General features: G+C 40.9%; 1 protein-coding gene across 3 annotated transcripts in view; it reads left to right on the top strand.

Annotated features, from left to right (window-relative positions):
• Positions 1–18,426, top strand: part of LRGUK (leucine rich repeats and guanylate kinase domain containing) — a 62,302-nt gene that overhangs the window by 22,420 nt on the left and 21,456 nt on the right. For 2 of the 3 annotated variants that reach the window (XM_049643024.1, XM_049643023.1), the window contains exons 6-8: positions 6,295–6,419; positions 10,658–10,801; positions 16,818–16,898. In XM_049643024.1, the coding sequence (XP_049498981.1) occupies positions 6,295–6,419; positions 10,658–10,801; positions 16,818–16,898 (350 nt within the window). The remainder of the gene's footprint in view (positions 1–6,294; positions 6,420–10,657; positions 10,802–16,817; positions 16,899–18,426) is intronic. The other variant, XM_049643025.1, reaches the window with a different exon arrangement.

Below are 18,426 nucleotides of genomic sequence, written 5' to 3' on the forward strand. Positions count from 1 at the left end.
AAGGCTCAGAGCAACACTGCTTGTAATAGCAAAAAATTGAAACAGCCCAGATGCTCATTGATAAGAGAAAGTACAAATTATGTTATACTCATCCTAGCATATCATATAGTACTGAAAATGAAATAGATCTCCATGCAGCAATAGGGATGCATCTTAATAAAATTAAGTACAATTTTCGTGTAAAACCAAAGGGGAAAAGGAAGAGGAAATAGTTTGCACAGTGGTGGTCTCCAAGAGGGGGGCAGCGGGTACAACAGGAGAGGCATGCAGAGGGAGATTATGGCTCATGTTCTCCTTCTTGGGCTGGAGGTGGGGGTGGGGGTGATTTCAAGAGTGTTCATTAGATTTTTGGGGCGCCTGGATGGCTCAGTGAGTTAAGCATCTCTTGATTTCAGCTCAGGTCACGATCTCACAGTTTGTGAGATCGAGCCCTGCATTGGGGCTCCTCGCTGAGCTTGGAGCCTGCTGGAGATTCTCTCTTCCTCTTCCTCACCCTCTGCCCTCCCCTGATCACTCACTCTCAAAAAAAAGTGTTCATTAGATTTTTAAAAATAAATATAAACAGGCCATGTGGGGGCAAATGCTGTACCTGTGTCCATCAAACATGTTTTAAATCTGAAGATTATTAATTTCTTTGAAAATAGCTATTTGCCAAGCTTCAAACCTGAGCCGTATCGGCATCCCCTGGAGGGCTTGTGAAAGCACCTCTTGCTGGCCTGCACCCTCAGAACTTCTGGCTGAGGGGGTCTGGGGTGGTGGCTGAGAATTTGCGTTTCTAACCACTTCTCAGGTGATGCTGCTATTGCTGGACTGAGGAATGCCCTCGAAGACCCGAAGCTTTGAGCTAGCCAGTGCTCCCTGCTGTACCCCGCAGGGCAGGCTCTCCTAACCTGCAGCCATTCTGTGTGCCCTTTTTAGAAGTTTGGCTCTTCTCTTTTTTGTGCTTTTTATATTTGTTCAAGCCTTCCTTAGTGAGAATGTCTTTTCTGTTTGAGGGGAACAAGCATGCTTTTGTTTAAAACGTAAATAAAATTGTAATTACCAACATTAAAAAGCACTTATTTAAAATAAGAACAAATCAGGGGCGCCTGGGTGGCTCAGTCGGTTGAGTGGCCGACTTCAGCTCAGGTTATGATCTTGCGGTTTGTGGGTTCGAGCCCCGCGTCAGGCTCTGTGCTGACAGCTGAGAGCCTGGAGCCTGCTTCAGATTCTGTGCCTCCCTCTCTCTCTGCTCCTCCCCTGCGCGTGCGCGCGCTCTCTCTCTCTCTCTCTCTCTCTCAAAAATAAACATTAAAAAAATAGTAATAACAGATCGGTTAATCAAGCTGGTAATGCCAACATACTAATGCCTCAAAATGGATTATTAACTTTAAGACCTCAACTTTTTAGTTTATCTTATGCTATTTTGTCATTCCCTATGTGGTGAAGTGATGGTTGATTGCCAATCGTCTGAATCAGAAGAGGTAAACGTTGGCAGGTATAAGTCAATGTATTCAGTCTTGAGAAAGAATGCTCTGTGTTCTTTACCTATAAATATTGATTGTTCATTGGAATTTGTCTTATGACTATAGAACCATGGAATTTTTAAAAAGTGATCACAGAATTTTAAGATCCAGACTGACTTTAGAGATTCTTACCAACTGTTCTTTTATGGAAGTTTTTGTTTTAAGCAAAAGTGCACTTGTTCCCCTTCCTGAGACCCAGGGAGGCTCAGTGACTTGTCCCAGGTCATTTGGTCAGTGGTCGAACTGACACTAGTCTTCTGAATTCCGTTGTTTCCCCCAGGCTACAATTCATTGAGTAATTACTACTTTTATCCTCTAGCCATTTAATGTGTATGTGTGTTTCACAGAGAGATTCACTCCTATAGCGAAGAATATTTTTCACATGGTAAGGTGATATAGATCTTTCAGGATTGGTTTTGATTAAAGCCATCATTGTGGTTCTCTCTACTAAGCGAATTGTGATGGATTTCCTACTTATTTCTCAGTAACTGTTTTCTGTACACCAGAGCCATATTTTATGATTGTAGACAAATGAATGAGAGCGAATACTGAACTGGTGAATAATTCATGTCAAGCCCTGCAAACTGCTGACATCATCACCAAAATGTAAAAATAGATTGTGGGGCCTTTCCCTCACTGTAAAGTTATGCTTACGTGCCTTTGGGTTTCTTCACTCAGTTTCTGAGGACCTAAAATTCCGCTGTAAAAGATTTATTCACAGAAATGTAAAACTTTAGAGCTGGAATGCAGTATAATGATTTTGAGTTCTTTGAGTCCCTTTCTCTTGACAGTGGCCCTTGGAAATTAAAACATACCTCAAAGGGTAAAGCCAGTAAGCTAATTCATTGTAATGGCTTAGTGACTTATCAGATTATATTTCTTATTGGAAAGTCCCAAGACCTACATGAAAGAATACAAAAGAATAATGTTCAGAGGAAGGACAAGTAACATTTCACGAAGGTCCTTAAAATAAGAGAATGAGAGATTAGAGAGATAAAGATATTCCTGAAAACAAGCTGCGAACTCAGAGCTATGTAGGGACCAGTCCTATAGATTGACTATTATCCTTGCTGGTGGTCACAGATGATGTGACCGTGGTATTATGGAGGTGGGGTGGGGAGAGCTGTTGGGCCACTGTAAAAACTACTCTTCACTCAAGAACCTGATTAATTTATCGTGATTGAAATTCCTCGAAATCTAAAGGGGAGCAAAGAGTTGGGAAATAGACAGTTCTTCTGAAATGAACTTATGTCTCAACAGAGACATGCAGTCAGTTCCTCAAGCCTTGGTCCCAATGGTAGCTGCAGAAGCCAGGGCCACGTTTGCATGAGGCATCTGTGTTCCTCCTCCTTTGGGCCCTTGCAGTACTAACTTCATAAAATTGATTTGTTGTGTTAGTCAAAGCTAGAGAGTAAGCCGGATGATACCAAGAGAACTGGGGATAGTCTCCAGTGTCTTGGAAAATTACTGTGTATACAATAAACCAGCTTTCCTTTTCGATCCCCCATCTCTTGATGGCTTCAGGATTCCTGTTTCCTCCTTTTCTGATCCTTGCCTCCTTCCCGCGGGAATGCTTCCTGACCCAGCTACCCACAAGCATTTGTTTTACTCTTCGCCATCATTTAGAGTATCTTCATTTTGGTTGGAGCAGAGCTACCAGGACACCAGTGCCCTTGACATAGGACTTAAAGACTATATTGCTTCCTCTGCTAAACTGAGACAGGTGGTCATTTGAAGTTTTCCTTGCCTAATTTTTCTTGCCAAAGATCACTACTCCGAGGATATTTTATTTCATTTATAGCTGTGTGTGAGTTTAATCTCTTGTTTCCCCATTTCACATCCTTTGTTACCATCTGTATCTGTGAAAATCTGGTCTTTGTTCTAGCTCTAGAATGATTATTTAAACAGCCCAAAGAACATGGAAGCAGAAAGGGCATGGTGTTTGGGAGCATAAATGTTTATTTGTGGAGCTATTCTGGCAGGAAGCTTTATGAAAGAAGATTTGAAAATGCATATTTGATGACCAGCAAAACTACACTTCAGCCCAAGGATTGAATCTGGAACCAATGAAGAAAAATTAGGAATTTTTGGTTCATTTGGCAATATTTTCTGCCCATTGCTTCTAGTTTCCGATTTGCCTCTTTCTCTAGCCTAGGTCTTTTCAGAAAAGATCCTGGCCTTGAATCTGCCATTTTGTGCCATTGGCCAACGGGTAGAGGATGTGATTCCTTGGCCTCATGTGCTTGTAATTTGGTAATGATAACAATGCCTTATATTTATGAGATACTTTATGGTTTGTGAACTTCATTCATATATACTTTCTGATTTTTTTCCCGTAGTCAAACTTTTGGTTTTCCTAGCAACCTGGTGTTATTCCCACATTACCGATGAAAACTCTGAGCATAGAGAAGTCACATAACGAATAACTAGTAGAGTTAAGATAACTACAAAGAATTATGAGGCAAGATAATGTTTTTTGGATACTTAAGGATCCCTTCCTTCCCCTTTAAAAAATTCTTTGATTCTTCAGTTAATGGAAGGAGATACTTGGGGGGGTTGGAAGTTGACCAGAAGAGGCTTCGAGGAAGAAATGGTCTGTCTAGAGTGGCTGTCAAGAATTGAAATTACTGTGACAACTTTACAATTGCAGCAATACTCCCAGGTTTCTTCCAAAGTGGCTCTAGCATAATAAAGCCTCAGGAGTAGGAAAGAATCTGTTCTTGAGAACCTTTCAAATCCTGGCTAAACTGATAGGTGAAAATGGCATCTTGAATTGCATTCTCCTGATTAAGGGTGAAGCAGAGTGTCTTTTCCCGTGTTTATCAGCCACTTGGATATGCTCTGTTGGGAATTTTCTCAACATATTCTTTCTCATTTTCTATTGGGTGGTTCTTTTTCTCTCTTTCTATTAAGTTACTGTCATTCTTTATGTATTCTGAATAGTAATTCTTCATCTACTATACATGTTGCAAATATATTCTCCTAGCCTATCATTTGTACCTATGTAAGAAATAAGAAGATAAGGTGATCTTTCAAAAAGAAATACTTAAGGGGCGCCTGGGTGGCTCAGTCAGTGTCTGACTTCAGATCAGGTCATGATCTCACAGTGTGTGGGTTCAAGCCCCACATCGGGCTCTGTGCTGACAGCTCAGAGCCTGGAGCCTGCTTCAGATTCTGTGACTCTCTCTCTCTCTCTCTCTCTCTCTGCCCCTCCCCCACTCATGCTCTGTCTCTCAAAAATGAATAAACATTAAAAAAAATCTTTAAAAAACTAAAGAGGTAAATGTTAAAGGAAGAGAAGAAGTGGAATTTGAAATCAAGTCCTGAAGAATGGGCAGGATTTAGAAAGGGTAGGAAAGCAATGTGAAAAAAAGATACACTACTATGTCAGAAAGTCCTTGGTGTACATTCCAGAACTACTGACAAGACCGACCTGGCAGAAATGGGGAATCCTCACTGGATTATAATGGAGATGAAACTGGAGCCATAGGCTTTGCTTAAAGTCAGGGGCGTTAGATGCCAGAGGGAGGAATTTGGAATTTGTCCGGTGAGAATTTGATTGCAACAAGATTTCCAATCGATATTTTGAAAAAAGTAACCTGACTACAGCGTGTAAAGTGATTTGAGGCCGGAAGAAATGGATGTTAGAAGTACCCATCGGTGCTAAAGCTGAATTAAGTTGGCAGAGGAGTGAATGAAAAGGAAGGAAATAATTAAAGAGGTGTTTAAAAGCAAAACATGCCAAGTCTTGCTGATTGATTGGATGCCCTGAAGATTATAGGTGGCTGAGAGAGTGGTGATGTCTTTGGCTACTTGGGAAGGGACACAGGAGCTTTGATGGGGAGATGATACCAAATCCTGGAACTTTGCCAAATAGAGACCAGAGAGAGGTGAATAGAATTGGTGACGTTGGGACTGCAATTTTCGGTGACCATGAAGATGGAATACAAGAAAAGAAATTAAATTTTAAAATGACTGGGGGGTGGGGTGGGGCAGCGCCTGGACGCCTCAGTCGGTTGAGTATCCAACTCTTGATCTTGGCTCAGGTCATGATCTCACGGTTTGTGAGATCGAGCCCCATGTCCGGCTCTGTGCTGACAACGGGGAGCCTGCTTGAGATTCTCTTTCTCCTTCTCCTGTTTGCTCACTCTCTCTCTCTCTCTCTCTCAAAATAAATAAATAAACTTTAAAATGACTAGAAACTTAACATGAGGGAATAAAGACTAAGTTTAGGCCTCATTTATTTTAAAGGGAGAGGAGAAGCCAGTATGGATAGAAAAGGCTGTTCCTGTCGGTATCAGGATACTGGTTCCTTTATCACCCCTTTGCCACAGATGACCTCTCTCTGGCTGGTACCCTGGTTATGAGGATGATAACTTGGTGTGTGTCGCCCACAGGGTGCCCTGTATTCAGAAGTCCTGCCTGTGGGAAAGCACATGAGTTTCTCATGGAGACCACTTAGGAACCAAGGGCAAACACTGCCAACAAGGCAGCTTCGAAGCACCCTGAAATGTTTTTGCTCACTGATTAAATGAGTCACGCGTGAATGCAAATGTAACTGAGCACACTCAAAAGCTGTGTCTTAAAAAAAAAAAAATTAAGCAGTGCCAGTATTCACTTCTATCATGAAAAAAAATTATTTCAAGATAGTGTTCATCCTGTATAGAGCATACGTTACTGCTTTATTCATGCTGTTGTCTGATTTTTCTAATGATGGACTGACACTGATTATTCTTGTCTTCAAAATGTTTCTAATAACATTTTCCTTAAACGGAGTCACGGTGCATAGGCAACGAGATAGAGGAAATCAGCGGGCTGGAGATGTGCAGTGGCCTGATGCACCTGAGTCTGGCCAAGAACAAGATCACGTCAATTAATGGCTTAGGCATGTTGCCCATCAAAATTCTTTGTCTGGTGAGTCTAAGCAAAAGTCGTTCTTGATGGAAGGTTCTAGTTAATGTTTCAGTTAAGTATATGAATGATACCTCGGGTTTTTCGAATGTATAAAGAGCTAATCACTTCAGGAAATGTTACTGTCTTCAGTTTTGTGTGTTCCTTTCCATGCTGTGTGTGTGTGTGTGTGTGTGTGTGCGTGTGTGTGTGTGTTATGTGTGGTTGTGTATGTGTGTAGGGTCAATATTTCATGCTATGGTAAAATGATTTTCTAATTTGGCATCCAAAGTCAGTTTTTTAAAGGATTCACGTTTTACACTGACAAAGAAAGGAATACTTGGAACAACTTTTAAAAACACATTTTATAACGTCTCCGTGAAGAAATAACATTTAAGCACATTTAAGCATAATATTTATTGCTATTAATACTTGAGTGCTCTCAAATGAACCACAAGATGTTCTCTGGGCACTGAATTTTGGCAACCCTTTTGTTCTAATATATGCTAGTTGGCCATTCTAGGAGACCAGAACTGGTGTTCAGAATAAAGGAACAGTTCCAGTCAGAACTTGGAAATTGTTAAGTGTTTTCCCATAGAGAGCATTCTTCTTAAGCTCTATGATGTGCTCTGTGACTGTGAATGAAAATGCAGATAGTGTATTTAAAAATCAGAATTATAAGAGTTCCAAAGATACATATAGTGTTTTTGAAATCACACTATAGCTCACTAATTTGGGAGCTGATAATACAGTTTGTGGATTATTTAGGATTCTTCTTCCTTTCTTCCTCTCTCCTACTCCTTACCCTTGGATGGCTTTGCTATTTTTTATTATATCTTGCCCTTGGTGGGCAAGGGAGGATTTTAAGCCACGAGGCTGGTAGCTTATTAATTTCTTACATGAACTATCCCACAGGAGAGTGTTGAACTGCTGTTTGAAATGACATCTTGGGTTATCTGCGACATTTAAAATATACTATACCTGTCTTATTTAACCAGAGATAGCGGATGTTGGCTAGTGTTAATTTTCTTTCCCCGAGCTTGGAGCATGAAGTGCTTTTTCAAGAGCCTTCACTCCTTACAGCGAGGTAGGTGAAGGCCAAGGACTGGTTCTAGTACCAATGGACCACAGGCATGGAGAGTTTTAATAATTTCCCTAAGATTTTATGTTTTATGTCCCCCTGAGGCATGTTAGCAAAGCATGAAAGAAAATGAATTTGAGGAGCTCCTGGGTGGCTTAGTCTGTTAAGCGTCTGACTTGACTCAGGTCATGCTCGCGGTTCGCGAGTTCGAGCCCCGCGTCGGACTCTGTGCTGACAACTCAGAGCCTGGAGCCTGCTTTGGATTCTGTGTCTCCCTCTCTCTGCCCCTCCCCTGCTCATGCTCTGTCTGTCTCTGTCTCAAAAATAAATAAAAACATTAAAAAAAGATTAAAAAAAAAAAAAGAACCTTAGCCTTTCTGTACATCTCTCTTTGTATCCGCATTCCCGTTAACTTTGAGTGGAGCTTGCCATGTGGAAAGAGATATGGGGGCGTGCTTAAGGGGAGGAGAGCTGAACCCATGATTAAGCATAACAACACATAGCAATTTTATCTTAAGAGTTTGTTTCAACAAGTAAAGTAATCCACCTTAACAATTCCATCTCAAGCACTTTTTAGAAAAAAACATAGAAGACTTACTTTTTCTACAAATAAATTAAGGGGATTGTTCCCAATCCCTGCCGCCCCCATCACCCAAGATGAATCAGAAAATACAAATTATGCCCTCATTCATTTTCCTTAAAATTTTTGAGAATAGTAAGGGTTCTTTTTACAAATGTTACCAAAATATGTAAAATAAAACGATACACATTTGTTTCAACAGTTTGTTAACGCTTTTATCTTTTAATTTGTGGAATGAGAAAACCAGTTGCTTTACTACTGCAAACATTCATTTTACGTTTTTGTTTGTTTGTTTTTTTTTAGAGAGAGAAAAAAGAACAACTTGCTATACAAACCAGTTGTTAATTCTCTACCATCAGCTTTTATACTAAATGTAAGGGGAAAATGTGGTTCACTTATGGGCTGTGCTATCAACCACTTCTTTTAGCAAGTAAGGGCGATGCATTCCACACTTTAAAATTCATTTTGTCTTAGTAAGAGCTGCTTATTTCTTCCTTTCCAAACCGGGGAGATGAGGAATATTTCTCATTTCGTCTCTTAAAGGAAATAGCTTCTCTCTAAAGGCCCCCTTTCCGCTGCTAATCACAATTAAAAAAAAAAAAAAAGGCGAAAAGAACTGCGTGTGCTAAAACTGGGTGTCCACTTTGAGGGGCGACGTGTCTGTTTTCAGCGTGGGAGAAAGGGTTTGACTAGACGACTTTAAACTCAGAAATTCTGTGATCCTGAATATTTCTCAGTTCTGCTTTCCTTTGTGGCCGTAGGCTAGCTAATTAAACGTTTCTCTGCCTTACCCTGTGCCCATGCATTTACCACTTTGAAAGCCATGAGAGGTGCTGTGAAGAATTATTACAGTCTGTCTTCCACAGCTACAGCACTTCAAAGTTCTTCGGGAAGAAGTGTATTGTATATAAATTTTATATGTGGGCATATTTTAAATAGGATATTGAGGTCCTATTTCAATACATTAAATTAGTATGGATATTATGTTAACTTCAGTGCAATTTTTTCTTTTCCTTTTCTGTTACACTTTCTGGAACTTTTTTTGAACTCTGAACAGTAGGAAATTTTGCTTAACTTAGGCAAATGGGGGTATGAGTATTTTCCCCTTCTTATTATGGAATTTCTCAAACACATATGAAAAAGGGGAATAGTTTAATGAGCCCCCCATGTATTATCACCCAGCTTTGTAGATTATCAACATTCTCTGAACATATTATAAAGAGCCACAGAATTAAACTAATGAATGCAAATCTTGCTCATTATTGAAGTAAAATGTTATGAAAGATAGGATGAAAATGAGCTCTTGCTATTAAATGTACCAGGAAACATATTGTAGCTGGAAGACAATGCTATAATTTAATTTTTCAGTTATGTACTTGTTAAAAGTATTGCGTTTAAAGATGGGCATCATATGGTATTAATTGAAACCTCAAAATTGTCTTTATGGTTCTCAAACTAAAAGTGTAATTTTACTGTGGCATGTTCTTTAAGGCTAGGGAACCCAAGGAATCGTATGTTGGAAAATGCTCACGAAAATGCAGACTACTGTTGCCACTGTAATGTGTTGTTATGGGGGCATGCGGGTTGGGAAAGGGGATCTTTGAATCTTGCTTTGTGTTACGCTCACTGTCTGGGAAGATGCCTATGTGTGAATCATTGAAGAACCAGGTTTAGTTATCTATTACTGGATAACAAGCCACCCCCAGTGTAGTGGCCTGTAGAAATTTTATTAACTAACAGTCCTACAAGCTGAGCTGGGTTCAGCAGGGTGCTTTTGCTGCTGCTGCTGCTTCTTGCCCCATTCAGCTGGCAGTTGGCTGGGGGCTGGGCTCAGCTGGGATGCTGGGATGGCTGGAATTTTCCTCTCTGTTTAGTCTTAGGGCCCCTCTCCGTGTGACGGCTTCTTCTCCATGTGACCTCTCCACACATTCTTTCCCAAACAGAGCGGGGTCCTTACATGGCAGTTTCCAAGACACAAGAGGAGATGTGGCCAGGCCTTCTCAATTCTTAAACTGGGCACTGGCACCCTTCTGCTGTATTCTTTTGGTTAAGGCAAGTCAGAGGTCCAGCCTAGACTCAAGGGGAGGGACACAGCACAAGAGCATGAGTAACTCAAGGCATGAATCGGACTACCACAGCCCTCGTGGTATGAAGTGATTATATTTAGAATGTTTCTGAAAACCAAGTATATGGGAGAGTCGCGCTATTCAGGTGGTTTCACGTGATGGCAATGAAAGATTTGCACTATATTTTGTTTCTGAAGATAAACATGGAGATATGCTGTCATTAGGCTTTAGGCGAACAATGTTAAAAGCTTACACCACCTAGGTTTTTGCCTTTCCTACTGTTTGAACATTCATCTTTCATTAACTTTAGTGAAAATATTGCATTCTGAATCTTCCAGCTGAAAAACTGGGATTTCTTTCTGGGGTGTTTGCCTCTGTGTTCAGGGAAGTGTTTGGTAGAAATGGTGGAGGGCAAGGGAACAAGCACGGCTTGCTGACTTTCAGACATTTAGGCGGTATCGAGAATGAAAACTGGGCCTTGCACTTTTTCCTACTTGAAGCTTTTAAGGCACTGAATGTATTTTACCCATTTTAGAGCAATAACCAGATTGAGAAGATGACCGGTTTGGAGGAACTAAAAGCCTTGCAGGTCGTGGATCTGTCCCACAATCAGATCAGTAGCCTCCAGGGCTTAGAAAACCACGACTTCCTGGAAGTGATCAACCTCGAGGATAATAAGGTAATGTCACACTTGAACTGTCACGGTTTCAGTGTCGATGTGTCAGAGGACACATTAGGACCCGTTATTGGTTTCTCAAGGGGCTGTTACTTTAAATGCCGGCTTAGAAATGAAAAGATGCTCAGCGTCACTGCTCATCAGGGAAATACACATCAAAACCACACTGAGATATCACCTCACGCCAGTCAGAGGGGCCAAAATGAACAAATCAGGAGACTGTAGATGCTGGAGAGGATGTGGAGAAACGGGAACCCTCTGGCACTGTTGGTGGGAATGCAAATTGGTGCAGCCGCTCTGGAAAGCAGTGTGGAGGTTCCTCAGAAAATTAAAAATAGACCTACCCTATGACCCAGCAATAGCACTGCTAGGAATTTACCCAAGGGATACAGGAGTGCTGATGAATAGGGGCACTTGTACCCCAATGTTTATAGCAGCACTCTCAACAATAGATTATGGAAAGAGCCTAAATGTTCATCAACTGATGAATGGATAAAGAAATTGTGCTTTATATACACAATGGAATACTACTTGGCATGAGAAAGAATGAAATATGGCCTTTTGTAGCAACGTGGATGGAACTGGAGAGTGTGATGCTAAGTGAAATAAGCCATACAGAGAAAGACAGATACCGTATGTTTTCACTCTTATGTGGATCCTGAGAAACTTAACAGAAGACCATGGGGGAGGGGAAGGGGGAAAAAAAGAGAGGGAGGGAGCCAAGCCATAAGAGACTCTTAAAAACTGAGAATAAACTGAGGGTTGATGGGGGTGGGATGGAGGGGTAAGTGGGTGATAGGAATTGAGGAGGGCACCTGTTGGGATGAGCACTGGGTGTTGTATGGAAACCAATTTGACAATAAATTTCATATTAAAAAAAAAGTTATTCTATAAAGTCTCCTGGGGCAGTAGTTGCAGGACTGTTTTGTTTGTAATAAATACAATTCTTGATTTTTGAAAATCTGATGATTCCTAATTACACTGTTTTAAGGGTTTAAGCTGCAACCCAGTGGACATGACTTTCTGAAGCAGAGGTGTTTGTGTAAAATTTTGTGTAGAAGGATGCCAGTGGGAATGTCTGAGATGTCAGAGCAGGGAAATTGGAGACAAGAGAGGAGCCTCAGGGGGCGCCTGGGTGGCTCAGTCGGTTGAGCGTCCCGTTTCAGGCCAGGTCATGATCTCGCAGTTTGTGGGTTCCAGCCCCGCGTCAGGCTCTCTCCTGTCAGCGTGGAGCCTGCTTTTGATCCTCTGTCTCCCTGCCCCTCCCCCGCTAGTGCTCTCTCTCTTTCAAAAATAAACAAACAACAACATCAACAAAAATTAAGGAGAAGAGCCCCAGGCTGGTGTTGCCTGGGCCTGTCATTTAAATAGAAGAGGCACAGGAAGTGAATTCCTGTCTTCTGTTGGTAACAATAGTGTATGTTCCTAATCTGTAGGAGTTGAGGATTGGATTTACTCAAATTTCCATATCTGGCTGAACACCCACTTTATTTCACAGGTTACGTAAATTGGCTTTCACTCTTAATAGATTACACTTTATTTTCAGTAAAGCATTTGTGCTTGTAATCCCAGTATGTCTGACCACTTATGCATTAAGGTCTATGAAATAATTTTATTCTTAACTGAGTACTTCATCATATTGTTTGGAAAGACTTCCTAAGGAAGTTGAATGTTTATTTCTTCTTGAAAATGCAAACTTTGGCTGACCCTGGAAAGGACATTGTTCTTTCCTGGGGTGAGATGTGATGCTGTGGAGACGTTGCTGTCTTCAGGTGTGATAGTGCTTACCAGTTGTGTCTGATGAATTTGCATCACTTGTTACTTTAAACAGCAAGAAAAGGCCATCTTTAGGTCTGGGCAAAGGTGGATTTTTAATCACTGACAAAACTGTTCCTCCTTATTTTTACCTGATTTGTATATTAAACTGTTTGGTCAACTCCTAAAGTTAATTCCACTTTTGTTCACGATGCCACATATCCTACGAAGTCAGCACAGTCTCTGTCTCGTACGGTTCTAGTATCTTTTCATGAACTTGCCGTGAATATGGCTCTCCCGTTATGTATGTCCAAGGAGTGTTACAAAGCTGGGATGCATTCATCGAATCCCAACTGAATGCATCTCAGACTTCGGGAAAAAGGAGTAATGGTTAATGGTAATAACAGTAATCCTGCAGTCATAAAATAATCTAGAGATACTTGTGGAGTACTTGTGCACAAGGCACTGTTCTAAGCACTTTTCGTATATAATCTCATGTAATCCTCATTATAACCCTATTGTTGTCACTATGTTACAGATGAAGAAACTGGGGCACAAAGTAGTTAAGTAACATGCCCAACGTTCTATATCTAGCAAATAGCAGAGCCAGGATGCAAATATAGAATAGTTTGAGTCCAGACTCAGTGTTCTCAACCCTGACAGATAATACAGCAAATGAAATGCTAACATCCCTTCCTTCAGAAAAGCACGTGGTGCAGTGCTCTAGAAGGGGGCTTTCTGATAGAAATATAATTCAAGCCATAAAGGTGAGCCACACAAGCAATTTTAAATTTTCTAGTAGCCACACTAAAAAAGTAAGAAGAAACAGGTGAAAGTAATTTTAATAATTTATGTTATTTAGCCCAGTTTTTCCAAAATATTATCGTGTCAGCATGTAATCTACAAAAAAAAAAAAATCATCGATGAGACGTTTTATAACCCCTTGCTTCATACTAAGTTTTTGACATTGGGTGTGTATACTATACTCACAGTCCAGTCGAGTTCGTCCCAGCCGTCTTCCAAGTGTTAAGTAGCCGCGTGTGGCTAGTAACTTCCATATTGGAAAGCGCTGGTCTAGAACGACCTCATGAATAAATATATTGTTCTCTTCTATTTCAAGAGACATTTCAAGTTACATTTGAAAAAGTTGAAGGAAAAAAGGGGGCATCATTTAGCGAGTAAAGGAGTTTATAATTTTCAAATGTTAGAGAGCCTCCCATTAAAGAAAAATGGCCATGTGTCCCAAAGCGGGAAACCCTTTGGCAACGAAGGAGTCCGTAACAATAACACAATTCCCTGGCTCCCCACAGGCAGGTTGGGGAGCAACCAACAGTGCTTCGAAATGTTCTGTGAGCCTTCCAAAGATTTCCTCAGAGATTTCTCCAGGACTACTGAGAATACCATGTCAGGGATGGAAAATTTATCATTTGACAGAAACATAACATAGCTGTTGCTTCTCATATGATTCATTTGATGTTGTACCTTAACACTTTCATCAGTATCATTTACTTGGTTTTAGCTGCTAACACCTTGCTAAACCCTCACATGATCATTTCAACATCTCTTTTAACTTTCTTTGCCAGTGTTTATAATCAGCTGGTTACTTGGAGGACCCTTATCACTCTCTCTAGTCCTTGTTAGATTTGATGTCATTTCTACCATTTAAAACTTATCCCCAAAATGTCAACTCTATTATAACCTCAGTCCTTTCTTCTAGAAGCAAGACATTGGTCTTGGAGTTACGTCGGGAATGCTGTTTTACTTCTCTGAGTCTTTGTGTCATTATTTCACAAGTCTATCTATCTACCTATGAAAAACCTGAACAGGTGGCTTTAGGTCTGGATGCTTGGATTTGGAAAGCATAGCCTAGAAGGCTATGGCCAAATGGGAACTAATTAAACTGCTTTCCCTTGGAATTCAAAGTTGACAGGCCGTTAAGGGTGGGGAGTAACCAACAGGGCCGAGGAGAAGAGGGGCATCTGGAATCTGGGGATCAACCGTGCTATGACATTCTTAGCAGCAGATGGGTGATGTTCCTTTAACAATAGAATCTTTCTGGCAATGTTTCACTTTAAGTCGTTTGGAGTGCTGTACCCTACACCTTCTGTAATGGTCTATGACACACACAGCCTTGGGTCTTGGCATTTGAGAAGACATGAGGGTGGTTCTGCTCTGGGGTGAGGTCATTGAGAGAGGGAGGGCACATCAGGACCACCATGCACGTTGCTAATAAGCATGTGTGGGAACAGGCTGCTGCATACTTGCTGTCCTGTGCCCTTAACAACCTCTTCCTAGGACCAGGGGAGAAGCTGGATCCCTGTCCTTTGACTCTCAAAAGACCAGGTGATCCCTGGTCTGACAGTTCAGTTATAATATAATTTTATGTAGTCCGTGATCATGGTGTTCATGTTGTTGGCAACCTTTCAAGATCTTTGCATGTCAATCACCGTAGATGTCACCATCATCTCAAGTGGGTGCACAGCGTTCCCATTATGGGACTGTACTGTGACTCATCTAATTGCATAATGGTAGTGTTTTTAGGAATTTAGAAAATTTTGAACTTTTACTAAAAAAACGTTAGACTGAACGTTCTTGTATCTAATTTTTGCCTGTCTGATGATCTTCACTGTAAACCTCTTGAGGTGGGATAGCTGGTTCATGGCTTATGCACGTGAAACATATCAGCTTGCCTTTTTAAGAAGAACATGTCAATTTCCACTCCCATCAGCAGTGCGTGTTAAGTGCACGTGTTAGTGAGACACGTTCACTGCAGGAAAACATCTCCACCTAACATTTGTGTGGGGTCCAAGCATAAGAGCCGTGTGCTACGGGAAAATCAATCCAACTGTTCAACAGTTCTGACCGAGCAGGGTGAACCAGTTGTATTTTTCCACCTTCCTGAATATCACAATATTTAGAAAATGATCCTGTTGTCTTGTAGATGATCCAGATGCCAATCTAATGGATCTAGTCATTGTATTGACAAGAGTTGTGTCCAATAGCATAACACTGCTGTCAGCAGATTAGTGTGTGCAGCTTCTGTATGGTAACTCGGATTTTACCTTTCCTATTATGTCTTTCAAAATGGCATCCTTTGAACATGGTGCCTATGTTTTTTCCCCCGACTTAGCTTCGGGAGCAGTTTCATTTTAGTATTTTGTGTTTGGAGAGCTCAGGAATTATTGGTGACTGCCTTTGGAGTGCTTTCACGTACATGCAGAAATGGCTTGGGGAGAAATAGAAATGAAAATGTGATTATTAATTTTTTAAGTAATTTTTAAAGTTTAATGTTTACATTTGAAATAAAATTGTAATTATGCTAATTACAGGAAATTTAAGTAAAACTCTTTGTCTTTAGTGGGAAATTCAGGAATTCTGCAATCTGTGCTCTACTTTGGTCAAATTAAGGGATTGTCAAGCAATCCCTCACTTAAAAAAATTTTTTTTAATCTTTATTTTTTATTTTTGAGAGAGAGAGAGAACAAGCAGGGGAGGAACAGAGAGAGAGGGAGACACAGAATCCGAAGCAGGCTCCAGGCTCCGAACTGTTAGCACAGAGCCTGACGTAGGGCTGGAACTCAAGAACTGTGAGTTCTTGACCTGAGCCAAAGTCAGACGCTCAACCAACTGAGCCATCCAAGTACCCCTTTCCTCTCACTTTTTAAAGTGGTGAAACGTAACCCACACAGAAAAGAGTATAAAACCTAAGGGTGCAGTTTAAACAAAAAATTTTAAGGTCAACACCCATGTCGAGAAATGTGTCTTACGGTTTTCTGTTTATATCTTTCCTTAAAATAACTCTCTCTTATTGGAAAAATAATGGAGCTGGCTACATGTGCACATTCAGTAAGAAGGCTTCACCAGTCACAAACGGCCGGTCTAGCAGAGGCAGCCCTAGGGAGGGAGGGCTGGGGAGGAGTAGGGGTGAGGAGAACCAGGGAGCCCTTGCATGCATTTTTGGTACTGTTCCTCTGATTTTGCATACTCAGTGATTTCTGCCTTAGAATAAATAATGGCTGAGATGAGGAACAGCACACTATTCTTTAGCCAGAGAGGAAAAAAGAAAATGTGGCCCTGTGCGTTCACATTTAGTGAAGGGGCCTGCAGGAATTTTCTCGTTCTGCATTAGGAAATTGGATCAGCAACAGAGCAGTTTCTAAAGTAAGTTGAATTTAGAGGATCCATACTAGCTCTCTTACATTGTTTTATATTATTGGTTGTATACTTAGTCTCTTGATAATATTTTGTTTCTTTGATTACACAGATTGCTGAGCTGGGTGAGATAGATTACATTGAAAATCTACCTCTCCTTCGAGTTGTCAACTTTCTAAGAAATCCAGTTCAGGTAAGAGATATTTATATGGGGGGGGGTGGGGTGAGGACCTTCTTGGAATTCTTCAAGAAGTACTTTTGATAAGGAACATCTGGAACGTGAATAGGCTGCATTTACCTTCATTCTCTGTCGCTCAGGAAACAGGAGGGTTTGGCAAAGTAGCACCGGCCGTCAGTGACGGGAGCGTGGAGTTAGTTCCTTGCTTGCTGTGGTCACATGTGACTCATTCGGGCTGGTGATAAAAGGTTACAGGACAGAGCTACTAAGATTGGAGCAATGCCCTTTTGCATGATAGAGTGCACGATGCTGGAGGCATAGACAGGCTCCGGGTCCTGCTTTGTAACAGGGGCAAGAAAGTCTAAGATCAGATGCCTAAAGTAATTTGTCTGTATATAGTCGTGAAGTTGGTGGTGCCCTGAAATGATTATAGGACAAAATGCTATATTTCCTAGGGATTCTTCCCCTCTGGTATTCAAAGTTCCACTGCTATTTTCCAAGCCCCTCTCTTTCATCAATGGATCCTCCCTCCTGGCTCTCCTGTCCATCCCTCTTTGTCCATTTGTCCTTCATTCCACTTGGCTGCCTCTACCCTTTACTGAGCTTTCCAGAGACTGTTGAATTTGTATGTATCTTCTGAGTACCTTCCTGTTTGTGTGTATCATGCTGAACATGTCTAGACAGGCAAAAAATAAAAATAAAACAAAAGCAAAAATGAAAATGAAAAATAATATTAAAAAGTAAATTCACTCCTTGGTATGGGAATAGTGGCAGGCAACCTAAAAGCGTCTCTGGTTAAGAAACAAGCAGGACTTACAGAGTGGCCATCAAGCCCCAGTTTCAGAGGCACGGGGAGTATTTGTTCGTGTGCATAAATCAACACCACAAACCCTTTCACACACATTAACTCACTTATATACACAGCCCTCCCACTCCCAGCTCACACATTGAAGGACAGAAAAGGTACCTTTGTAGATTCATTTCATGTGCATTCTTATCTATGAAATGCGTGACCCACAAATATCTTTCGCTTCAAAGATGTAGCTTCTTGATACGAAACTTTAATTATGTTTTAAAAGCCAGATAATCCTGACACAGCAGATGGTTGGGAATAACAAGGAATTTGTTCTATAAATACTATTATTTATGATTGCCAAACAAAATAATAACAAATGATATAAATTAATTCAAAATAATACTAAGTAAATGACAAAGTGATCATAAGTAACGTTCATCATTTGCAATAACGAAACTCCCTGGAGTTAGAAGATAGGGTTTGAATCTCCGGCCATGAAATCTGTGATGAAACGCTTCACCACTCTGAGGCTTAGTTAGTTTGTTTCTGGCTAGAAATGGAGGTGATCATACCTGTCCTGCTTATGTCACAGGGAGATTGATGAGATGGCACGTTTGAAGAGCTTTGTAAGCTATAAGGCACGGTCTGCATTTAATAAGGGGACTGGTAAGCGTGAAGCTATAGACACCTTGAGGGATACGTGTGTGTGTGTGTGTGTGTGTGTGTGTGTGTGTGTGTGTGTGTGTG

This window comes from Panthera uncia, chromosome A2, assembly GCF_023721935.1.
Source record: "Panthera uncia isolate 11264 chromosome A2, Puncia_PCG_1.0, whole genome shotgun sequence".
NCBI classification, from domain to species: Eukaryota; Metazoa; Chordata; class Mammalia; order Carnivora; family Felidae; genus Panthera; species Panthera uncia.